The sequence below is a fragment of the Salmo trutta genome, chromosome 14 (assembly GCF_901001165.1).
Source record: "Salmo trutta chromosome 14, fSalTru1.1, whole genome shotgun sequence".
Taxonomy (NCBI): Eukaryota; Metazoa; Chordata; class Actinopteri; order Salmoniformes; family Salmonidae; genus Salmo; species Salmo trutta.
The window spans coordinates 46,699,201-46,724,776 of record NC_042970.1 but is presented as its reverse complement, the minus strand read 5'-3'; the positions used below and the strand labels follow the sequence as shown (position 1 = coordinate 46,724,776).

General features: G+C 41.3%; 1 protein-coding gene across 25 annotated transcripts in view; it reads right to left on the bottom strand.

The window, feature by feature from the left end:
• Window positions 1–3,779: 3,779 nt before the first annotated feature.
• The window catches only part of LOC115208262 (calpastatin), a 61,275-nt gene continuing 39,478 nt past the window's right edge, over window positions 3,780–25,576 (bottom strand). For 11 of the 25 annotated variants that reach the window (XM_029776173.1, XM_029776181.1, XM_029776174.1 and 8 more), the window contains 29 exons: window positions 20,926–20,991; window positions 19,303–19,452; window positions 18,834–18,929; window positions 18,334–18,462; window positions 17,425–17,547; window positions 17,006–17,050; window positions 16,797–16,898; window positions 16,592–16,672; window positions 16,028–16,063; window positions 13,964–14,050; window positions 13,718–13,798; window positions 13,187–13,261; window positions 12,935–13,009; window positions 12,399–12,497; window positions 12,193–12,309; window positions 11,917–12,030; window positions 11,489–11,602; window positions 11,054–11,245; window positions 10,839–10,937; window positions 10,537–10,653; window positions 10,235–10,348; window positions 9,942–10,031; window positions 9,681–9,785; window positions 9,363–9,455; window positions 7,642–7,686; window positions 7,376–7,492; window positions 5,245–5,274; window positions 5,019–5,125; window positions 3,780–4,779 (listed from right to left, as the gene is read on the bottom strand). In XM_029776173.1, the coding sequence (XP_029632033.1) occupies window positions 5,027–5,125; window positions 5,245–5,274; window positions 7,376–7,492; window positions 7,642–7,686; window positions 9,363–9,455; window positions 9,681–9,785; window positions 9,942–10,031; window positions 10,235–10,348; window positions 10,537–10,653; window positions 10,839–10,937; window positions 11,054–11,245; window positions 11,489–11,602; window positions 11,917–12,030; window positions 12,193–12,309; window positions 12,399–12,497; window positions 12,935–13,009; window positions 13,187–13,261; window positions 13,718–13,798; window positions 13,964–14,050; window positions 16,028–16,063; window positions 16,592–16,672; window positions 16,797–16,898; window positions 17,006–17,050; window positions 17,425–17,547; window positions 18,334–18,462; window positions 18,834–18,929; window positions 19,303–19,452; window positions 20,926–20,991 (2,691 nt within the window). In that variant the 3' untranslated portion in view covers window positions 3,780–4,779; window positions 5,019–5,026. Of the gene's footprint in view, window positions 4,780–5,018; window positions 5,126–5,244; window positions 5,275–7,375; window positions 7,493–7,641; window positions 7,687–9,362; window positions 9,456–9,680; window positions 9,786–9,941; window positions 10,032–10,234; window positions 10,349–10,536; window positions 10,654–10,838; window positions 10,938–11,053; window positions 11,246–11,488; window positions 11,603–11,916; window positions 12,031–12,192; window positions 12,310–12,398; window positions 12,498–12,934; window positions 13,010–13,180; window positions 13,262–13,717; window positions 13,799–13,963; window positions 14,051–16,027; window positions 16,064–16,591; window positions 16,673–16,796; window positions 16,899–17,005; window positions 17,051–17,424; window positions 17,548–18,333; window positions 18,463–18,833; window positions 18,930–19,302; window positions 19,453–20,925; window positions 20,992–25,576 lie in introns of all 25 variants that reach the window. The other 14 variants (XM_029776189.1, XM_029776194.1, XM_029776196.1 and 11 more) reach the window with 11 other exon arrangements.

The window sequence follows — 25,576 nt, the reverse complement described above, 5'->3', positions numbered from 1 at the left end:
GCCAGCCGGGCACAGTCAGGGTCGCCCACTAGACCTTCGGCGCGGCCAGGTGCGCCACCTAAGAGGGCGACGCCAAGGGTGGAGCATGTTTTTCCTTTGGGTTTTGTGGGTAATTGTTTCTGTTAGTGTTTTGCACCTGACAGGACTGTTTGGCTGTCGGTTTTATTGTTTTGTTTTGTATAGTGTTCTTTCTGTAATTAAAATAATGATGAACACTAACTCCGCTGTACATTTTTTACATTTTAGTCATTTAGCAGACGCTCTTATCCAGAGCGACTTACAGTAGTGAATGCATACATTTCATACTTTTTTTTCTTCCGTACTGGTCCCCCATGGGAATCAAACCCACAACCCTGGCGTCGCAAACACCATGCTCTACCAACTGAGCCACACCCTCCCCCCCGCACCTTGGTCTACTCCCTCTCACGACAGCCGTTACACTTACATACATACACCTTAGCCAAATACATTTAAACCCAGTTTTTCACAATTCCCGACATTTAATCTTAGTAAAATATATCCTGTCTTAGGTCAGTTAGGATCACCACTTTATTTTAAGAATGTGAAATGTCAGAATAATAGTAGATAATTTATTTCAGCTTTTAATTCTTCCAACACATTCCCAGTGGGTCAGAAGTTTATATACACTCAATTAGTGTTTGGTAGCATTGCCTTTAAATTGTTTAACTTGGGTCAAATGTCTTGGGTAGCCTTCCACAAGCTTCCCACAACAAGTTGGGTGAATTTTGGCCCATTCCTCCTGACAGAGCTGGTATAACTGAGTCAGGTTTGTAGGCCTCCTTGCTCGCACACGCTTTTTCAGTTCTGCCCGCAAATCTTCGATAGGATTGAGTTCAGGGCTTTGTGATGGCCACTCCAATACCTTGACTTTGTTGTCCTTAAGATATTTTGCCACAACTTTGGAAGTATGCTTGGGGTCATTGTCCATTTGGAAGACCCATTTGTGACCAAGCTTGACTGATGTCTAACTGCCTGACTGATGTCTTGAGATGTTGCTTCAATATATCCACAGAATTTTCTGCCTCATGATGCCATCTATTTTGTGAAGTGCACCAGTCCCTCCTGCAGCAAAGCACCCCCACAACAGGATGCTGCCACCCCCATGCTTCACGGTTGGGATGGTGTTCTTCAGCTTGCAAGCCTCCCTCTTTTTCCTCCAAACATAACGATGGTCATTATGGCCAAACAGTTCTATTTTTGTTTCATCAGACCAGAGGACATTTCTCAAAGTATGATCTTTGTCCCCATGTGCAGTTGCAAACCGTAGTCAAGCTTTTTTATGGCGGTTTTGGAGCAGTGGCTTCTTCCTTGCTGAGCGGACTTTCAGGTTATGTCGATATAGGACTCGTTTTACTGTGGATATAGATACTTTTGTACCTGTTTCCTCCAGCATCTTCACAAGGTCCTTTGATGTTCTGGGATTGATTTGCACTTTTCGCACCAAAGTACATTCATATCTAGGAGACAGAACGCGTGTCCTTCCTGATCGGTATGACGGCTGCGTGGTCCCATGGTGTTTATACTTGCGTACTATTGTTTGTACAGATGAACATGGTACCTTCAGGCGTTTGGAAATTGCTCCCAAGGATGAACCAGACTTGTGGAGGTCTACAATTTTTTTTTCTGAAGTCTTGGCTGATTTCTTTTGATTTTCCTATGATGTCAAGCAAAGAGGCATAGTTTGAAGGTAGGCCTTGAAATACATCCACAGGTACACCTCCAATTGACTCGAGTGATGTCAATTAGCCTACCAGAAGCTTCTAAAGCCATGACATAATTTTCTGGAATTTCCCAAGCTGTTTGGGATTTCCCAAGCTTTGGTGCACAAGCTTTGGTGCACAACAAAGGACATCCCTGCCGGCCAAACCCTCCCCTAACTCGGACGACGCTGGGCCAGTTGTGCGCCTCCTTATGGGTCTCCTGGTTCGGCCGGCTGCGACAGATTCTGGACTCGAACCAGGATCTCTAGTGGCACAGCTAGCAACTACGATGCAGTGCCTTAGACCACTGCGCCACACAGGAGGCCGGATTTATTTTTAAATGTTACAATTATTTGTATGCCCACATTATTACAAAACAAAGTAAGTTTTACCTATTTACTATGGCAAACAGGTCCGAAATTATTATATTTTTTGCTCATCTTTATCAAGAGTGCCAATAATTATGGACCAGACTTAACTCTATTCAATCTGCATCGCGGAAATTCAGCTTTACAGCGTGACATAAATTTAAAGGCAATGTTCCCGCTTTAGCGGAGACTGCTTTCATAGTAAACGCACACAAGGTCCACACTTTTGGGAGTTTTCTCCCCTAAATGACCCAACAGAGTTTGTAGTTAGAAAGACAAGCTCTTATGTTTTTCTCTTGCACTCAGGCCGAGAATGGGAGCACCAGGGAAACAACATCCTATAGCCAACAACAGACTAGTCTAATCTTCAACAAGTACACAATGAATAAACTCTCCACAAACATCTAAATATTCCTTTGTTTTAAATTGAGCGGCGTGTTTTAGTATAGGATAGTAAAAGCATCAGGCATAGTAAAAACAGCATGTACAAGCTACATAAGAACACAAAAATAACATATTGGTTAGTTGAAGTATGATTTTTGCATAATAATATATTTTATGGAATATTATTGGTCAGTGTTTATAGTAAAGTAATTACAATTATTGCTGGGGGAAAAAAAGAACCAAAACAACTACATAAAAAAAATATTGAACAGATTGAAACTTTGACCTGACATTCACAATGTAGTTAGTGATGCTTATGACACGGCTGTTCCTTGTCTTTTCTTCTCACAATGATTTCCACTGAGAAAGAGGGAAACAAGATGGTGCAACGTTGTCTCGTTGCTATGAACCATTCCATTGATTATATTTGATACATTAACTGTAACACCATTTATCTAGTTGAAATAGCCTAATTATCACTCTTCATTTCATCGGCTTAATGGCAGCTTTGTGAATATGATTCATGTCATTACTCAAATAAATGGAGATGTATTGATTATAACTAAGTTTATAATGCTGTAATAAGATTATTTTCACTTTCTGACTTCCATGTTCTGTAAATATTACCAAAGACAAGCTCTGCAGTGAAACCTCCATAAAACTAATTTAAAATGTTATGCCTCAAATTGTTGGAATTCTTCCCCATACTATTCAGTTTTGTATATTTGGAAGAAAGCAAGATTTTTGGAATACTTGAATGATTGTACCATAGTGTATGTAAAATGTGAGTGTTCTTTTAACTGCAAAGACATGTTAATGTGAAATCTCCATTACTTTATATTACTCATCTCTTACAATCTGAATGAGACAGAAATGGTAAAGCTACACATCTTTTTTATTCATTTTTTTTGTTTACAAACACTTAATCTATTGAAATTCTACTCTACAAGCGTCCAAGGCTGTTGCACTTGAAAAATATCAGAGGAAGCAGCGTTGTAAAACTTAACAAAATGTAAAAACTACGGAGCTGCTTTGTACAAGATTTTCCTAATATTACATGTGAAATCCTTTCTAAAATATATAAAAAAGTATTCCCTTTACTGCAACAAAATATACAGTAAGTTCCCTATACCAAATTACCCTCTTACAAATTGTGTATTCTACTACGGTCATTAATTGTTTTTGCCATTTTCTAGGGCAAAGTACATTTAGGCTACCCCATGTTAGCTACAAAAAGTGATTCTGTTTTTCGGTTGTTGAGGCACAAGTAGTTACTACAGATACTCGAATACACACAGCAAACCAATTCTTTTTTACATTTTTATTAAATTAGAATTCCCATTTCCAAAATATCTCTCAAGTTTTGAGTTTGAGACCTGCACCGAAATACTATATGTAGAATTCTGTCATACCAGCTTTTGACTTTTAGAGTAGAAGTGATAGCCCATGGGACTGTTTTACAGTATACAAACAAAAGGCAGCTTACAGAGGTAGTGACCACCCAAGTTTACTTGTAAGTGCACTTTCGGAACCCAATACATGCTTCTACGAGGCAAAGTACACACATATAGACCCTTCTATAAAGCGATATCTATCAAGAAAGTAAATATATAGTATTGCATGAGCTATCAGATGCATCCGTACCAAGCAGATCACTTCCTGTAAATCCTTTTACACGTTTCAATATTGTAAACTAAGTATTATCATCAAACTAAGCAGACTATGCTGTACGCTAGTGTCTTATGTTGGCTGTCCACATAATAGAAAAGTTGCTTTTCTGTGTACAACAAGATTGCAAAGACATCACAATCCTATATACCCACTACATACTGTTCCTAAACCCAGATTACGCTCACTATTACCCAGATCACACTCACTATTACCCAACATTGTAGCAATGCTGAAGCAACGTCACTGCAACATTGGGGCAATACAGACTGTTAGCTAGGGCAACACCTCCATTATATTTTTCTCACAGGATTGGACAGATGCTCTGTCAATCTTGAGGAATAAATTACAACAAACTCTCTCTCCTTCTCTTTCTCTCTCACGCGCTCTTTATTTTGCTCTCCTCATCTCAAAGGAAAGAAACCAAAACAAGTACAATCTTCTGTCATGTGCGAAACCAAGCAGGAAAGGCGTTGCACACAGCATGTGTGTGTGTGTGTAAGTGTGTGTGTGTGTGGTCATGTTTGTTTTTCATCCAGTATACATTCTCCACCATTTAGAAAAATAGAATCATCGTTCACAGCAGCTCCCTCTAGTGGCGCCTCCATGTGGCAGGGGACATGTAGTGCGCTAGAAACCTGCAATACATTAAATAAAAAAAACACATACATCAGTCAATCTCACAGGAGAAGACCAAAAAATCCTGTACTATGATACTAAATCAGACTAAATTGTATGTATGCTAGTACTTTAGGGAATATAAGGAATATAGAAGCCTGCATTGCAGCATCACAGTCACATTGTTTCAAGTTGGTTGAGTCTTGTAGGCTACTTTTGAAATCTGTGCTCCTGAGGTACTTGATGGTCAAGTCCTTACCTAGAGGTCTAGCTCTTGCCACCCTTATTTTTGGATCCTGGCACTACATCTGAACTCATCTTTCCAGACAGGTGGTCTTTGGCTGATGGGTCCTCCTCCTGTTGTTTCTGAGACAAAAGGTCAAAGGTCAAGCCAATTATATCAAATCACATGAATATGGGCATCCATCTCAAATTATTATTAGGATCTAATTTCATTTGGTTGTCTTAAGGTCTAGTTTTCTTACCTTTGACTTAGACCTTGACTTGCTGTTGCTCTGCAATAAACAAAATTGACACCTTGTTCAGTGTGGATATAACTTCAGGGAGGGCTATGGTAAAGTGATACGGGAGACTTGTAATACATCTCAATAAGACTAGAGGGCGCTGTAAGACAACCAACAACCATATCTGTTGCACCATAACCAGAGAATCAATGGCAAGTTCATCTTCCAGTGTAAACTGGTGGGAGGAGCTATAGGAGGATGGGCTCATTGTAATGGCTGGAATAGAATTCATGGAATGGAGTCAAACATGCGGTTTCAATACACTGCGTGCACAATTATTAGGCAAATTGTATACCTCTGGGTTAATTTTATTGTTGAACAAACAATGCTCTCAGTCAATCCAAAATGTTATTGAACCTCAAACCTGAATGTTTAACAAAGGAAAAGTGAGTTTTGTCTTTCGCCACACCCTCCCTCATTACAGAAATACATATCACCTGAAAATGATTAAATCCAATAAGCATTCAAGTTTATATGGTTTGGAGTTCGAAAATGTGAATAGAAACAATGATAAGATCAGAATACTCACTTGCCTAATAATTGTGCACGCAGTGTATGCTTGATACCGTTCCGTTTATTCAATTCCAGCCCATTCTCCTCCTATATAAATGAGCCCATCCTCCTATCGCTCTTCCTACCAACCTCCATTGTTGTAGGTTAACTTTTCTACTATGGGGGATAGTAGATTGACATAGGCTAGTGATTTACGTACCGAGTTGATTTATGCGCTCTAGAATTTTAAATATTAGCCACTATTGGTAGCCACCGTCAGTAATACCCACATACATTTATAACTGTCACTTTAGCGTTAGTTTCCTTCAACTTGTAGCTACATTTTGCATCATTTATAAGACTATTGTTCAACCCCTATTCTACACTTTTCTCACCTAATATTTAATGAATTGAACAACTGAATGTGGCAACTTTCAGGATGAATCAAACCACCATTTTTTTTATTCATCAATACATTTAGTGCGTAAAGGCTCTCCAAACCTGTTATTTCTGATTCATAAATACTTTCATAAACCCTCAATAATCTACAAGATCAGAGTATTTTTAAATCTACCAATTGGTGCTGAAACGGAGATGAATATGCATAAATGTAGATGGCTTTCTTTCATTGATACCCAATATTCTGAACCCGTTCTCTCTATATTGTCTAAAGGTACACCATATTTAAAGGGATGGCTTTAGGTAAATGTAGGAGAGAGTGGGGTAAGTTGAGCCAAAGGGTTAGTTGAGCAACCCCCTGTTTCTAGGAAACCATACACAAAATTAATGTGACCAAAAATGTAGGAAGAAGTCATCATTTCATGGAGTCTGTGAAAGAAGAAACCACATGGAAAAAGTGGTAAGCAAAAACTGATTTTCATTATGTCAAATGAATGTATTGTGTTATATGTTTCATGATGCTTGTATCTAAACCAAAGTAGATACATCAGTTGGGGTCTCTATATGCTACAATATGAGGTCCCAAACTTAGCATGAAAGTGCATCCTTGTAGCTGTGTGGGCTAATATAGTCAAAATGTTTGAACCAATGGCCACCATACACATGATGATTACATTTTGTCCGTTTTATGCATAATATGTTAAGTATTTTTGCAAGGTGTCATGCATATGAACTCAAGATAGTTTTTATTGTTACAGAGCAGACATCATCATGCCCTGTCTAAACAAACGTAAAACAAGCAGCCCCCCTTGAGGTTCTTGAAAGAGCAGCCAAGGAAGTAAGAGAAGGGAAGAAGTCAATTTGAGCAGCAGCAAGTGATGAAAAAATAGACTGAATGACACTGAAGAAGTACATTGACAAAAAAAATGATTAACATGTACCTGTGTGAAAGAGGCCATGATAGAGTAGCAGAGGCACATAAGGTCTTATCTGATGATGACATGGAGTCTGAGCTAAAAATATCAAGAATTTTGCAGACCAGCTTCATGGGCTCAGTAGCCTCAAATGCAGAGAGCGTGCAAGGGAGCCACACCTGCAGAGTGCGTTACGCATCTGCATTCGGTAAGTCTGAATACCAACTACTGAGAAGTGCTTAAATCAAAACGCGTCAAAAAGTCTGAATCGGGCCCTATGTACATACCTCCAGACTGGGCTGTGTCTGCTTTGTTGTCACGACTACTGAGGTTGCAGCAGGACCAGGTGAGGAAGAGAAGTCTCTAGACAAGAGGTCGAGGGCACTGCTGTCATCCATAGATGGCTTTAAGGAAGGAGGAAGATGGTCACAAGTGTACATACGGTTTACATGAATTCAACATGACTTTTATGAGTTGCACTGTGTTCAACACAGTACGACATTGAATATGACTGATCTGTACGATTATAGATACAATTGGACAGAAACCTTACCTGCTTGGGCCTAACATCAGCCTGGGCTTTGGCCTCTGCCATTGCCTGTGAGGAGAAAATACACAAAACCTTATTAAAATATACTGCCTTACTGGGGTGGCAGGTAGCCTAGTGGTTAGAGCATTGGGCCAGTAATGGAAAGGTTGCTACATCAAATCCCCAAGCTGGCAAGGTAAAAATCTGTCATTCTGCCCCTGAACAAGGCAGTGTTCCTAGGCCATCATTGTAAGTAAGAATTTGTTCTTAAGTGACTTGCCTAGTAAGGTAAAATAAAAAAATATATTAACATTTCCCAAACTTGGTTTTTGCATATTTTCGACACTGAATGTTATCAGATCTTCAACCAAACCTCATAGTAGATAAAGGGAACCTGAGTGTACAAATAACAAACCAAACATTTTTACTTCTTTTAATTAACAAAGTTATTCCACACCCAATTCCCCTGTGTGAAAAAGTATTTGCCCCCTTACACAATAACTGGTTGTGCCAACTTTAGCTGCAATGACTGCACCAAACCATCACACTACCACCACAATGCTTGACCGTTGGTATGAGGTTCTTACTGTGCAATGCAGTGTTTGGTTTTCGCCAGGCATAATGGGACCCATGTCGTCCAAAAAGTTATACTTTCGACTCATCTGTCCATAGAACATTCTTCCAAGTCTTGATGATCCTCTAGGTGCTTTTTGGCAAACTGGAGCTAACCTTTTGGATGACATGGGTCCCATTATGCCTGGTGAAAACCAAACACTGCATTGCACAGTAAGAACCTCATACCAACGGTCAAGCATTGTGGTGGTAGTGTGATGGTTTGGGGATGCTTTGCTGCCTCGGGACCTGGACAACTTGCCTTAATAAAGGAACCATGAATTCTGCTCTGTATCAGAGAATTCTACAGGAGAATGTCAGGCCATCTGTCTGTGAGCTGAAGCTGAAGAGCAGCTAGGTCATGCAGCAAGACAATGATCCAAAACACACAATCAAGTCTACATAAATGGTTAAAAAGCAACACATTTGAAGTTTTGGAATGGCCTAGTCAAAATCCAGACCTAATCCCAATTGAGATGATGTGGCAGAACTTGAAACAAGCAGTTCAGGCTTGATAATCAACAAATGTCACTGAGTTACAGCAGTTCTGCATGGAAGAGTGGGCCAAAATTCCTCCACAGGGACGTGAGAGACTGATCAACAACTACACAAAGTGTTTGGTTAGAGTCATTGGAGCTAAAGGTGGCACAACCAGTTATTGAGTGTATGGGGACAATAACATTTTCACATAGGGGCATTGGGTGTTGCACAACTTAGTTTATGAAATAAATTACATAAGTATGTAATTGTTGTGTTATTTGTTCACTCAGGTTCCCTTTATCTAATGTTAGGTTTTGGTTGAAGATCTGATAACATTCAGTAGCAAAAATATGCAAAAGTAGAGAATTAGAAAGGGGGGAAAATAATTTCACAGCACTGTATATACTGTTAATTATTTAGTCCTAATCCAATATAAAAACAAAAGACGAAAGTGGGCAGAATTGTACAGTATTACTTATGTGTTATTGTGGAAAGTTCACGTATGTAGAAGAGCGTAAAATAACGCAAGGGCAGTTTAGTACCATTTTATTTGGTGTATTGCATTTACCACGTATTAGCGTTAGCATTTACGCTATCATTAGCATCTTCAGGAATATCCCTTTTATTTCCTACTACAACCCTGTATATGTTACCTTAAGGTCTTTCTCTGTGGGCCGGTACTCAGCTGGAAGGCTGACATCTCTCTCCCCCATCTTGATAAGCTTCTCCTCCATGATCTTCTTCTCCTAGAATAAGCAGAGAGCAGACTCAGGTAAAATAACAGATAGCATTAGCTCATATAGGCTAAAGGTTTCGCTGCAGTGAGGTAAGGCTTTTAAAAAAAAATTTATACCAAGGAATAGCCTTCAACAGTTGTGTTGCACAAGAGTGAATTTCCAGTCGGTCACACTTTAAACTAAATACATCTTGTGTAGGCTTAATGAAGCCTTCATGTCACCCTTTATAAGTACCTTGACGATGTCCTTGATTGAGACGGGAACGGGCTCTGGGATAGGGGTCATGTTCATTAAGGTGTCTGACAAGGCATCCAGAGCATCTGCCGTCCCTGTAGACAGCTACATACATGCGCGTACACACACACACACAGTTACATGTCACTGCTGACAATGGGTATCTGACTGAGCCACTAAATGTGAATTAGGCATAGGACAACAATAATCTCACATTGTGTGTGTGTGTGTGTGCGTGTGTGTGTGTGTGTGTGTGAGTACCTGGCGGTTAGCAGCAGATTTGACTGCAGGGGCAACAGCTGGGGCTACAAATTCCCCTGCCAGGGCGTCCAAGGCAAAGTCATCTGTGGTCTACAGACACAAAGGAGGAGAGGAGAGATGGAGTGGAAAATGTATATGTTAAGTGAGTTGTTCTGCTACCGATGAAAAACTAAGAGACACTTAAAGCAACCAGACATAAAAACACGTATTGGCTGGTCATAGATTTATACAGAGCAGACCAATCACTGGATGGTTTGATAAGTGAGTGACCAATGGTAGAGGGTGTTGTTCACCTGTGTTGGAGGAGCTGGGGGGCAGAGGACAGGAGCCTGGACAGTTGGAGCCACTGAGGAAGACATGAAGTCACCTGACAGGATGTCCAGAGCCTCACCAGAGTCCATGGAGGGCTGGGGGGAGGAAAGAGAGAGAAAGAGAAAGAGAAAGAGAGAGAGAGAGAGAGGAGATGTAGTTAGGATTATCAAATTCCCTTACACCAATAACTCCTGGTTCTCTTTAGTTCTGTTTCTTCTCATAGTGAAAAGTAATGTATTTTTTGATCTCCCAATGACTTGTGCTTTGCGTATATGAGGCTCACCTCTTTCTTGGGAGGAGGCAGGTCTTTGCCTTTGTCCTCTGTGAACCTGTACTCTGGTGGGAGAGTGTCATCCCTCTCACCCACAAACACAGCTTCCATCTCTGTCAGTTTGCCCTCCTACACATCACACGCAACAACAAAAAAAGACACACGTGTATACACACACACACACACACAAGCAGAGCTGAAATGAATTCTATCCTTAAAAAAAGGTCACTGGGACTGCTACACTATGTACTACACTGTAAGCTAGTCATTGTAAGAATTGAATAGAATAACTTTATTGTTCAGTGTATGTATACCGTGACAATGTCCTCAGGTCTGATCTTGGGAGGTTCGGGCGCTGGTTCTGGAGCAGCCAGAGTGTCTCCCAGAGCATCGAGAGCATCCAGGGACATACCCTGGAGAGAGACACACACACACACACGGATCAGCTGTGTACAGGGACTTTATTCTTCAGTTGATTCTCTTACTTATTCTCTTAGATTTCTCCTGTGTCTACATGTAGCATGGTTACCTCATCAGTGGTGGTTTTAGTAGGTGCTGCGGGTGTAGTAGGTGCTGCGGGTTTAGTAGCGGCTCCGGGTTTAGTAGCGGCTCCGGGTTTAGTAGCGGCTCCGGGTTTAGTAGCGGCTCCGGGTTTAGTAGCGGCTCCGGGTACAACAGGGGCCATGCTGGGGGCTTCAAGGTCAAATGTACAAACGGCCATCTATAGATGGGAAGCAAGGGCAAAACACATATACATATGATATGACCTGACAGTACACAAGGTATACTGTACATATGCATGCACACACACACATCATGACCCGACAGTCGGCAATACACAAGGTACACACACGCCTACACAAGCACTTGTACATACACACACGAACACAAACTATATAATTTGAATACAATAAACACACACACTACATAACTAAACATATACAAAACACCTCAGTGAGTTTACCTGTGGGGGGTTGTCGAAGTGAGGCACCACGGGGGCCTGGACAGCGGAGGCCTTAGTAGGGGCCACAAAGTCTCCAGCCAAGGCATCCAGGGCTGCTAAATCATCTATTTTGGCCTGGGAGAGATAGACTCACATACTTACAGCTTATAATGCCTTCCTAAGGCCGTCATAAGATTGACAAAATGGCTGTTATAACATGCCATGAGCATTGATGACAACCCACTTTCTGCTATATCGGTTGATTCTTACCTACATGCCATATTATGATAGCCCTAAAGTAATGGCATTGGAGTGACTTTCACTTAGAAGATTACCAATAGACCCATAGAAAATGAAAGTATTGGAGGGGTAAATCGATTCCTAACAGAGTTGACCAATTAGTGGATGGTTTGATAAGTTAACGACCAATGATAGAGGGTGTTGTGCACCTGTTTGGGAGGAGCTGGGGGGCAGAGGACAGGAGCCTGGACAGTTGGAGCCACAGAGGAAGACATGAAGTCACCTGACAGGATGTCCAGAGCCTCGCCAGAGTCCATGGAAGGCTGGAGAATGAGAGAGAGAGACAAAACAGAGTACAGAGGGGAGAGTTATGAGTACTGTGTCTCAAATCTCAGTATACTATAACATCAGATCCCTTTGGAGGTCGCCACTGGTATTTACTATAGGTGTGATGAAAGTGGGACATGAGGCTTTTGATGGCTCACCTCTTTCTTGGGAGGAGGCAGGTCTTTGACTTTGTCCTTTGAGAACCTGTACTCTGGTGGGATAGTGTCGTCCCTCTCACCCACAAACACACCCGCCTCTGATGTCAGTTCCCCCTCCTGCAGAACAGAAATGTGCACCAAAATGTTTTACACACGCGCATACGCACACACAAAATGTAGCACAGGCGGAATACAAGTCAGTGTACCGTGACAATGTCCTCAGGTCTGATCTTGGGAGGTTCGGGCGCTGGTTCTGGAGCAGCCAGAGTGTCTCCCAGAGCATCGAGAGCATCCAGGCACATACCCTGGAGAGACACACAAGACAGAGGGACAGAGAGGAACATGAAGAAAGAAACATAGACAGAGAAAGGGGGACACAAGGGGTTAGATTAAATGATCAACAAGCACACGGGATGATACATAGTACAACAGTAACAGTATTTCATTGGTTAGATAGAAACTGTATCCCTCCTATGACAAACCTCATCTGTCTTAGGCTTGGTGTCCATTGGGGAGTCAGCCAAGTGAAACGCAACAAACGTCAATAGATAACAGCTTCATGACCCGACAGAAGTATTACACGGAATACATATTTTGCATGGAAATATGTTTTGTTGCCGTCACAGTACAGTACCCAACCCGCCACAAAGCATGACAGGCTGAGCTGCAATGATGGACAACCCAATATAACATTGGAAATAAGCGTTTGTCAGTGTTTATGTGGTGCTCATTATGTTGTTACCTTTTCCACCTTAGCTTTCTTGTCCGCGGGGGGAGCAGCAGTCTTGCTCACAACGGGAGATTTAAACTCAGCTTTCTGGAATGGAGGAGAGAGATTATTTGATTCCGTTGGCTGAGCTGCAATGATGGACATCCCAATATAACAGTGGACATAAGCGTTTGTCAGTGTTTATGTAGTGCTCATGACATTATTACGCATGGCTTATTAATGTGTGATCATAACGTAGGACCTGCTTTCTTTGGGGTTATTTACCTTTTCCACCTTAGCTTTCTTGTCCGCGGGGGGAGCAGCAGACTTGGTCACAACGGGAGACTGAAACTCAGCTTTCTGGAATGGAGGAGAGAGATTATTTGATTCCGTTGAATAGTGTTGTTTGGGTTCTAGTTGAGAGGAAGAGGGGAAACCCTTTGGTAAAAGCTCACTTGAACCCTTCACTATAAAGCGGTCTTCACAGCAGCTTATCTTTACATGACATAACAGTTGTCATAAGCTATTACAGCCGACATTGGTGTACGTCAATTACATGTCATTGTCATGTTGTTTGCAACAGTATGCAGGGCAGGCTATTCATCAGAACCATGACATAGTAACCAGTAGGTGGCTAGCGAGTTAGCAGTCCAACAAGCTAGCCAAAATGTTGCCAGGTGTCATTATGACCATGTTATGTCAACTGACGTTCCCTGACATTGCTTTTCATAACAGTTAACCATGTCACGCTAATTTCTTTTAGAATACAGTTTTACAATGGAGGAGTCAGGTGAAATATCAGCACTCTTCATTTACCTTGACAGGAGCGGGTGGAGGGGGAGCGAAGTTGGAGAAGCCAGCAGACAAGGCATCAATGGCAGCCAAGTCCTCCACTTTCTGTTAATAGATAATTGTATCACTATCATATAATTAAAACATGAAGAGTCGGGACCGCTGTCTCACCCGAAAGACTATGGGACTAATCACGATCCTGTTACCCAATGTATGTTTCAGGGAACATGACCCATAAGTGATTATAACCTGGAAATAGTGAAGTCTCACCTTCTCCTGTTTCTGAGGGATGGGAGCAGTAGAGGTCGTGAACCCAAAGGAGAGGGAGTCCAGAGCATCATCTGTGCTCATGGGTTTCTGATACAAACAAACAAAGCATAGTTATACACAAAGGATTACAGTAAAAGTTGTCTTCATAATACGCCACTAGATGGCACTTTAGACTAACTCCAACCATTGAAAGAGGGCAGAATAACCTAGACCAGACCACACTTGGCAGACCAGAAGGAAAAGTACTGACACACCCATTACATTCCCTAGGATCTTACTCGCAACCAAGCACTTGGCAAAAGACTCTGAGCAGAATCCCTTTACTTAGCATCAGTTGTATTCTTTTTTAAAAACAGCACGTAACCAATGGCCAGTTTTAGACAACTCACTTTTGACAACATACTTGATTGGTAAAAGAGTTTGCCTCATATCCAAAGAAGTTCTTAGAAGCAGAGGTATACAACAGAGAGAACTACAGTGCAAAACAAGGTGTGGCCCAAAGCTGGGACAGATCGTGAATAAGTGCGTGTATGGGTCGTTCCACGAAATGGGTTTCTTTTGCGGCACTTTAAATATTTAAAGTAGAAATTGTGCACCAATATTGAATTTTAAAAGCCTGTTATATTAAATGAAGTGCCCTTTAATATAGACCACATGAATTAAATAAATCGGAAGAAATCAAAGTAGCAAAATTCTGCATTTTGACATGTCCCTACGTCAACCCTGTGTATTTTAACCCACTTAACCACAAAACTTCGCTAAGTTTCACCATCAGCCCTAGTTAATTTGTTGCTTTGACAAAGTCATTTCTGAGGATTATTATTTATGTCATGCGATTGATTAGTGATTAATTTACATCTGTCCCTCATTTTAAGGTCAACCCTGTTATGTGTACTGAACTTGATTTAATATGGTGAAACTATACCTTTTAAAATATTTTTTCCCCAAAAGAAACATTGAACATCTAATAGTGAAATCATAGAGTTAAAGCAGGTGAGCTGGTTCTACTGTTTTTGGCCATTTTTCTGGTGTTTTGTAACATGTCAAAACTTAGACAGGCATATTTTTATTTAACGATTTCAATGTTTTTGTAAAGCTTGCATTTAATATGGCTGATTTAAGATGAAATCGGCAACCCTGTTACGGTCAACCCTGTTACTTTATTTGGCACTTAATTTAATAATAGGGCAACATTTTAATTTCCGCCTCAATGGACATAACCAAACGTAATTCTTTTTATTTAAAAAATAAAGTGGGGCAATATGCCTTGAAATTACTGAAATGCTTTCTAAATATAGTTACAATCAAATTATAAACAACTTTCAAATGTCTTATAACTGTAAAATAAATATAAATCATACATAATGACAGTAGAATATTGGCACCATTTCATTTAACTGCCGACAGAGAATGTTCTATTAAACGTCCACTGAGCGACACCATTCAAATGTGTGCAGACTCGTTACAACTATGAAATTATTTAGTATTTTCTCCATGTCGAGAGCTTTAAATCCGGCTGAGAATATCACAGTGAGATGAAACCACAACAGCTGGATACGCTAGACTGTCACCGTTCATATGCTGTCTCCCAGGCTGGGCTGGGTCGCTCAGAGGAAGAGCAAATTTATCTGGATAGTCCAGAAAATGTGACACGTCACTTCCTATACAAATGTGGGGTCTCTGTATGGGTGAATAGGCGTAGAGTAATGAGTGATCGTGTGTTGTGTGTGCGCAAAAGGGTTTGGCAGAACGAGAACCGGCTGGTTGAGATGGCTCTACTGTTGTTTGCAAAGCCAACACCCCTCAGCGCAATGCAACATTCCGCACTGCAGAGGTATCCAACACTGTCAGAAGAGACTGGGGCATCAGGCCTATGGTTTATTTTGTTCATGAAGTGTGTGTGCGTGTGTGTGTGTGTGTGTGTGTGTGTGTGTGTGTGTGTGTGTGTGTATGTGAGAAAGATAGAGAGAGAAGCAGAGAGAAAGAGGAGAGGGGGGAGTCAATTTCTCCGTGTTTTCGCTACAGCATACAGTGCATCGCTTGGCAGTAAATACAATGACTTACCGGGACATCCTTTGGCTCGACATCTGCAACTGGGGCCTACGAAAATGAAAAAAAAATCATGAAAAATGATTCTATATAATAAAAGTTCATTAATTACATAGTTGAGTATGCCTAAATTTAAATCAAATCATGTTCTGAAAAGAATGACAAAAGGTTATTCAAGGGCGGTAACTACACAGGATTTTCCCACCGGGTCCAGAAACAAACCCTAGCTCTGACCCTCTAGGGCACATCACGTAGATCTGAAAGAATTGCATTGATATGGTAGTAGCTCCATCTTGGTCTCTGATCAGCTTGGTGGACATTTGGCCCTATTGCTTACACCTATCAAGTCCTCTCAGACCTACACAAGTGTCCAGGTATAGGCTAGGGGTTAGGAGACCTGATGACCAAGAGTTCCAGTCAAATGTGTAATGTCAAAGAGAGTACTGTAGTACAAAGCTAAAGACACACAAACGTAAAGCTCTCTAACAGCAACATAAGTGATGATGATGACGACGACGAGGAGGAGGAGCAGGAGGAAGAAGACTGGAAGAGAAGGGGGATTAAGAGTTAGGGACTGACCATGTCCTCAAATTGGTATCCTGGGGGCAGTGGGCAGTTGTTCCCCCCACATATCACTCCCTCCTGATGGGTCAAGCCATGCTGTGTGACACATGCAATAACACACATTATTATATTTGGTGACTGGGTGGACACACACATACATCTATCCAACTTGCATCGTGCGCACACACACACACACACACACAATGTGAGGGTGCTGTACCTCTATAACCTCGGGCCCGGTGTATACGGGGGCTGCAGGGGCGAGAGGCTCTGACGAGGGCAAGAAACTAGCCAGGGCATCAAAGGGGTCTGCAGCAAGCTCCTACACATGATACGACAACTCAAACACAAGCAATGCAACTCCATGCCATTCATTGTTTTGTGCAATATAAAACCCACGTGGAGAGAAAAGATAGATCAATGATTTACCTCTTTGGCTGTCTTGGCTGCTGGGGGACCTACTTCCACCTGTACCTGCAACCCGGAGCAGGAGAGGTTAGTGAATACAACACTGGGTTACTATCTGTGACACTGCTCCGCTCCCGTGCCCAACTGAGCTTCTGGGTGGCTGTGGACTCAATTCAACCAAACCCACAAAAGTAGTACTCACGCAGGAGCAAAAGCGCTCTCTTTTTCCTGTCGTCAAATAAAATATAGAATGGTACAGTAAACATTCCTCACCGCTTCCACTGCTTCAATTCATGGCTACATTGTGTGAAAACAGAGAAAGAATGACAAGGACACAGGAAGTGATCAATGATAACCCCCTAACACCAGGGATAGCCCCACCCTCAAGAGTCTTCTTCTACTATAGCGTAGTTAATATAGAACAGTAATCCGGAGTCTACCTTGGTCTCTGGACCCTTCTGAGAGGGGCCTCCAGCCGCGGCACCGCCTGCAGGAACAGCCTGAGGCAACTTAGCGGGATCCTTTTTAGCCATGTCAGCTTTGCTTGATGTGGTGGGCACACTCTATAAAAGGCATATGGTTCACGCCATTAGACGAGGTGCAGAGCTCAGAGAGCTGCGCATAGCCTTAGAGTCAAAGTTTAGTAGAGCGATAGGACGATAGTTAACAGCTTATCTCCCCCGTAGGTAATGACAAAGGAAAGGCACCACGATAAGATAAGTGCCTAATCAGGATGTAATTTGCCGTCACTGTTAAGAAAAGTATTAGGACGGTAGTAAGCACCCCCGGAAGGCTTCAAAGAGGGTACAGCGAAAACAGAAATACAACAACAGGTCCCCATCAACCTAAACCAGGTAAACAAAGCCAGAAGCAATACAAGGTGTGGTGCGACGCAACCAGAGGAAAAAGTTAAAAAGGTGGAAATACCATTGTGCCTTCTCTGTGGTGATGTGTCAGACACTGTTTGTCTTGACGTGTTGAGCGTAACACAAGTGTGGGCATGCTGGTAAGACTCAGTCACATTAGAGCAGAAGTGTCCGTTCAATTCCCAGTCAGACACCTCCGGGCCAGAAGTAAGGAAGTCCAAAAGCAGAGATATGTTTTGAAGGATATCGCCGGAGAGAAAAACGGAGGATGGATAATATAGAAAAGGCGTGGAAGAATATGTTAAAGAGAATGACTTAAACCTCAAGGTCACGGGGAGAGATAATGACGAAGAAGACGTGGAATAGTGACCCAGGAAGAGAGTGTTGAAAGGGGGAGTGAGTTTAAAAGAGAGCCAGGCCGGGCAAAGAATAAAAGATCGAGAAGAAAGATGGCCCCACACTCATCGACAGTCTGCCATCTACCTTGGCTGTCTGTTTTGGAGAGTCTTGGAGCTTCGGTACTTCAGCTCTCCACGGTGTCGCCGACACTCCGACAATATTTGCTCCCCCAGGGGCAGGAGGTGTAGCTTTGGCAGGGTGCATGGGTGCAGTCTATATTTAAGAGGAATGAGTTAAAACTCAATGGCTACAACACAAACAGAGCAGATTCAATGTATTGGTACACTTTAAATTCAAATATGTCAAGGTGAATGGGGGCCCAGTGAGTGTGAGGTTTAGGGCTTATTAAAATCTAAAGTAGGGTAAAGTTGGCCCTAGACACTAAACCACAGTCAGTTTTGTATTCCCTTCCCAAATTGGTTAAGTTAGGCATTTAGAGAGGGTAAGCTGATCCTAGATCTGTGCCTACAGGCAACATCTACTCGGAATCTGAAACTCAGCAGTCATTCAGGCCATTAAGAGGTCCTACAAGGCCCAGAGGATGAAACCATTACTATATTTAGGGGAGGGGTGTTTGGCGTTACCTTTGGGGTGTCTTTAGGACTGCTTCTGGTCCCAGGTGTTGGTATGTCAATAATAGTAGCACCTGCTCCAGCAGCGTTTGGAGAGACAAGTGTCGTCTACAAACCAAGAAGCAGGCGTAGAACACATTATGGAAACGTGGTTCAGAAAACCAGCCAACAACATGTTATGCACATCACCAATGGACAGTGAAGGGTCCTAATCCCGTACTCCAGCATGTAAAAAAAGCACAGTCAATCAATAAGCTCAGTGCGGTCATTGTGAATAGTGATGTAAGCAGATCGGAACACACCCTAGGCCAAGCTGTGAAGGAGGCAATGGTAGAGAGCCCAAGCAGATGTAAAGAGCGAGATTCTATTTAACAGAGTGTACACTACGCCCATGGGAACGCATTTGGGAAGAGAGTTAAGGATGTCAGAATAAGCCATGATTGTCCCACAAGAATCTCCATAGACCCAGCTACCAGTCTACCTCTGGCATCATCACTTTGGCCGCTCCTCTCTGCGTTGTCCCGGCTGTAGTAGGACTTCCTCCCGCTGCGACACCACTTCCTGTGGCTCCACCCATTGTCACGGACTCCGCCCTTGGCTTCGTAGCCATGGTCGAGGCGGAAGATGCACTCTGTAATGCAACAAGGATTGTGATTGGCTCGGTAACATTTGATTACTTTCAACTTGCCTTATCCAATTGCTTATCTATATACAATTGTGCCTAGTGATGCTTTCTCCTCAAAAAACTAACAACAAATGACTGACAAGTAAAAATTATGACACGGCAGAGTATGTACAGATGCATATAGTGCTATACATAACCGTGTGTGTATGCATAAATCTCTACATAGGTATGCAGTGCATGCATGTGTATGATACTTGTGAAACATGAGTAGCTTTCCTACGTAGCAAACTGTCTGTCACATCTTCACAAGCCAAAGGAATTTTCACTCTTCCTGGGTTTCACGCGGAGTCAGATACCAGAACAGGTGACATTTTATGTTGTGTTGTCATGGAGTTGGGGGACACGTGAATACGTCACCTCAGGTTAGCATCTCTGCCCTTTGCAAAAAAAACTACTTTCAGTTCCCCCACTGCCCGACCAACCCCACAACAAGAAAAACCGACATTCAACCAAAGGAAGTTTGTCCAATCTGTAGTTTCCTATAAATATTGGGCTGGAGACCAGTTAAAGAAGGTGCTGTGCAGTGTGTGCTGACTATAGGTGTTCTCTGTAGTTAATCTCTCTTTTCTGGAGAGAAAGCAACTAAAAGAATGCTACTGTTTAGCATAGAGCTTTTGCACTGACATTAGTAGGGAAGACACTGACGGTTGTGCAAGTGTTGCGGATGGCCAAGTACATCGCTACTACCCTCCTGACAACTAGAAATACTGTCCCCCCCAGATCCAGAAATGCATTGGATTTTCTTCTTCATAACAACCTATTTTAACAGCCCATTTCCTGAATGGGTGACAACATAACAACACTGGTGTGGAATTATGTCTGGAGGTCATCACCTTTACAGAGTCAAGAATTTAAAAACTTGTTGCAAGTGCTGCGTGTTTTCCCTCAATAAAGCCAAGCACAAAATAAACACAAAATACCAAGCCTATTAGAAATGTATAGAATAATTCAGGATATGTTTAAAACATTCTAGTTGGAAGCAATTGCAAAATCAAAATGAGCTGAATAACATAAGCCTATATTTAATTCTTAAGCCATTGTTCCACTCCCTGAACATTTGGGTGTGACCAGCTCTTTGCCTGAATGGGAGGAAGAGGGGAGTTTTGTTTTTCTATGTGATCTTGCTTTCCCTGTCCTTTATGGTTTTATGGTAATAACACAGACTGGGACACACTGAGCAGCCGCTACTCTGTCGAAACAGGAAAGACATTAACAATACCAAGCATCGCCCAAAGAAGGGGCCAAAAAGGTCAAATACACTGGAAGCCAGATCAGAAACTGGGGCCGTATCCCAAAGAAAAGAAAGTGAAGGCTGGGCAGAGGAAGAGGAGGTATGTGTGAGAGAGGGAGAAAGAGAGAGGGGCAGGGTGAGAGAGAATGAGAAAAGATGGGTTAAGGAGGAGTGTGTAGTAATGGTACCTCAAATTGGGCTGGATTCACGGCAACCTGGGCCACTGAAGTGGATGAATATTGTTTGGGCTGCGGCTGGGGAGAGAGAGAGAAAGAGGGAGAGAGTTAAAAAAACATAAAATGAACGGAGGAGTTTGTCACTTATAGTAGGACACACAGACTTAATCCTTGTCAGAATCACTGACGCAATAAGGCATAATCTTAACTTGAAATTAACCACAGCAAAACAAAACATTCCATGCTGCTCAAATGTCTGTACAATTTCCTCACCATTTCCTCACACAAGACTGTAATTACCAATTGGATGTCATGAAATTCGGGAGAAAAAGGGGTAAAAGTACCCAAAAAAATATATAATAATAATGATAAAACAATATAATTTACAAGCTAACAAACAGGGTTGTCAAACTATTTTATAATTTACTGGGAAAAAAAGTTTTTTTAAATTATGACTTACCTTCAACTTAAATGACCAAAAAACACGTAAATGTATTTTTTTTCATATATATTGTACCTTAGACCCTACTATACATCATCTGAGTTTGTGTCGTGCCCGCCATTGGTTGAGACACAACATGCTCTTGAATATAAGGTAGGTGTCATTTCAAATCATAGAAATATAAAAGTGATAGAATGGACCTATCCCTTCAGACCACAGCAATTTAGCTGGTCACCACTGAAATTTTAAAAAGGTGCAATACGCAGAAATTGCTCTGCCATTTCCTGTTTGCTATAATTCTAATAGTTTGTCTAATTTCAGTTTATGTGACAAAACAAGCAATCATTGTGTAGAATCCTTGTACCATCTAAACCACTGTAAAATATTTTTTCCATAGCCCAAAATATTGTATTTTCAGCTTTACAAAAGCGAAAGTAAAATACAAAATTGTTTAACTTAAGCATGGAAGCATAGAAATAGCATACATAGGACAGATCTACCGCGTCTTAGACTTGCTTTCTATGAGAAAGAAATGTGAGCTATAGATCTGTCAATGTGAATTTGGTCAGGTTGCCCAAAAAGTTAAATATTGGAGCTTTAAACTAAATCTGAAATGGCGGCCATCTTTGTGGTAGTATTTAAAAGTCAACATTTCAATTCAATTTACATTTCAATGGTCTACCAGTGGTGTGAAGGGATAGGTCCATTGAAGAGCATGTTGTGTCTCAACCGATGCGGTCGTCACTAGTTACCACAGCCACAAAGTGTCATAGTTATGTCTAAACCTCGCTCGTCCACCCACCTTCGAATGTGAACTTAAATGGTCATGTTTATTCTATATTTCTATAGGTTTCCTATGGAGGATTGACAGTATAATTTAAAAACAGTTATTCCCATTCAAGTCAACATTCTCTGATGTGTAGACCTCTAACCATGTTTGTGGTAGCATTTGAATGTCTACATTTCAATTGTATTCCCATTTTAGTACATTTATCAGCCAAAACATGACACCCATGCTATATTCAAGAGCATATTGTGTTTCAACCGATGGCGAGCACAACACAAAAACATCAGATGATGTAAACTAGGGTCTAAGCTATAACATATGCAAATAATCGGAGTTTATACATTTTTTTGATAAATTATGTTTAAGGGAGAAAAAAATGACAATAGAAAATAAAAATGTATTACAAGAAATGATAAAATAGTTTAACAATACTGTTTGTAAGCTTTTCACTTTTCCAGTGATGAAGACATGTATGTCTCATGGTATGGTGGGGTATGCAACTTTGATGTGGTGCTGTCAACTCTGAACACCTTTATCTCGTGAATGTTTTGGTATTCAGGTCCAAAAAGTCACTTTCTGAACCCTTCTAAAACGGGCAAATATGTATGGAAAGTGTTGGTCAAATCAAAAGGGTTGCTGTCAAAAAGTGATTGAATTGAAATGGATTTAACCTTGTGTTATTATAATGCCTAACTTGTAGTTCTTAATGATATCAATTTTCAGTTATATATTCAAGAAGACCACAGGAGTCGACGATACATTTCCAGAAAGTGTATCTAGACTTGGTCAGAACCAATATTACAGGAAATCGGAATCTCTTGTGCCCTAGCTCATGTTCACACATCAAAGAGGACCCATCAATTACCAACCTTAGGTGTGTATCCCAGAGGTTCTACATCCCCTGTTATACACTCTACAACTGAGACATGGGAAGCAGCTGATCTCTAGAGAGAAGGGTAAATGATATGACATGATTGACACCCCACATGTCAGTGGACTGATGGCATCATATAATAAATTCAAAACAGTTTGTCCAAGGACCTCTATACAGCTTTTCTCATGATATTACGTAACCAAGCAGATCCCATATCCCTACTGTTTGGTGTATGTGGAATGTACACATTGTGACTGAAGCGGTGAGGGTAACTAACTAACATTGCAGGTTTGAGGAATGCAGAAACCAGGTGGAGTTTGTTTAACCTGTCTAGGCCAGGGGGCAGTATTTTCACGGCCGGATGAAAAACGTACCCAATTTAAACAGGTTACTACTCTGGCCCAGAGACTAGAATATGCATATTATTAGTAGATTTGGATAGAAAACACTCTGAAGTTTCTAAAACTGTTTGAATGGTGTCTGTGAGTATAACAGAACTCATATGGCAGGCAAAAACCTGAGAAAAAGTCAACTAGGAAGTGGAGGATCTGAGAATTGTAGTTCTTTCTAGTCTCTTTCGAAACTACAGTATCCGTGGGGTTACGTTGCACTTCCTAAGGCTTCCATTGGCTGTCTAAAGCCTTCAGTGGTTTGAGCATTTCCCTGTCACTGGGCAGATAATATGAGCTCAGTTACTGAGTGGTCTGCCTGGCAACAAAGAGATTGGATATGCGTGGTCACGCGAGCACGCCGTTCCTTCTTTTTCTTCTTGAATGAATATGCTATTGTCCGGTTGGAATATTATCGCAATTTTACGTTAAAAATACCATAAAGATTGATTTTAAACAGCGTTTGACATGCTTCTAAGTACGGTAATGGAACATTTTGACTTTTCGTCTCTCGTTCCGCGCTCGCGCGTTATGCCTTTGGATAAGTGATCTGTACGCACGAACAAAACGGCGGTATTTGTACATAAATATGGATTATTTCGAACAAAAACAAAATTTATTGTGGAAGTAGCAGTCCTGGGAGTGCATTCTAACTAAGATCAGCAAAGGTAAGACATATTTCTAATACTAATTCTGAGTTTAGGTTGCCGCGAACTTGGCGGGTGTCTGAATAGCTCACCGTGATGGCTGAGCTATGTACTCAGAATATTGAAAAATATGCTTTCTCCGTAAAGCTATTTTAAAATCTGACACACCGGTTACATCCAGGGGTAGTCTATCTATAATTCTTTAAATAATTGTTCTATATTTTTTCAACGTTTATGATGAGTATTTTTGTAAATTGATGTGCACATTCACCGGACGTTTTGGTGGAATACATTTTCTGAACATCACACGCCAATGTAAAATGCTGTTTTTGGATATAAATATGAACTTTATCGAACAAAACATACATGTATTGTGTAACATAATGTCCTAGGAGTGTCATCTGATGAAGATCGTCAAAGGTTAGTGCTTCATTTAGCAGTCTTTTGGGTTTTATTGACACATGTCCTTGATTGGAAAATGGCTGTGTGATTATTTTTGTCTATGTACTCTAACATAATCTAATGTTTTGCTTTCGCTGTAAAGCCTTTTTGAAATCGTACAATGTGGTTACATCAAGAAGAAGTGTATCTTTAAAATGGTGTAAAATAGTTGTATGTTTGAGAAAGTTGAATTATGAAATTTTGTTGTTTTTGAATTTGCCGCCCTGATATTTCACTGGCTGTGTCCCCCAGGTGGGACGCTAGCCCAAAAAAGTTAACACAATTCTACTGTTACACAGAGATGACAGGATGGGAGATAAAGTCAGCGAGAGACAGGTGGAGAGAGCGAGAGAAAGAGTGACAGAGGTTGAAATCTCACCAGTCAAACTGTATACTAAATTCTTACTTGTAAAATCCTGTGCTATACTACTTATACTATTCAGATTAACTTTATTTTGCCATACAACACTACTTGGAGATGATTACTGATTACAAGCATTTCGCTACACTCGCATTAAGATCTGCTAACCATGTGCATGTGACCAATAACATTTTATTCGATTTGTTGTTCACTCTGACAACATTACTTAGTCTATGCACTCTTAGCACATTTTTTTTCTATCTAGATTCTAAAAAGGGGTCTGCGGCTGTCCCCATAGGAGAACCCTTTTCGGTTCCAGTTAGAAACCTTTTGAGTTCCATATAGAACCCTTGCAAAAGAGGGTTCTACATGGAACCCAAAATAGTTCTACCTGGAACCAAAAAGGGTTCTATTGGGACAGAGGCAGAACCCTTTTGGAACCCTTTGTTCTAAGAGTGTGTCTTGTGGAAGGAGAGTGGTGTTGACACAAAGGCCTTGTCAAAACCCAGCTACGGGCCTTAGCGAGCTGGGTTTGAGGCCATCGCTGATTTGTACTGTACGTGATTAGATATGTGAAATCATGGTTGTGGCCTGCTGTTTTCACCAGTAAGTGATACTCAGTAATGAACCTCAAAAGGAAGGAAGGAAAGGAAGGATGCATCTGTAAAGTATTGGAACAAGTCCCCACTCAGATGGGTTGGGAGGAAGTAGGGAGGGGAACG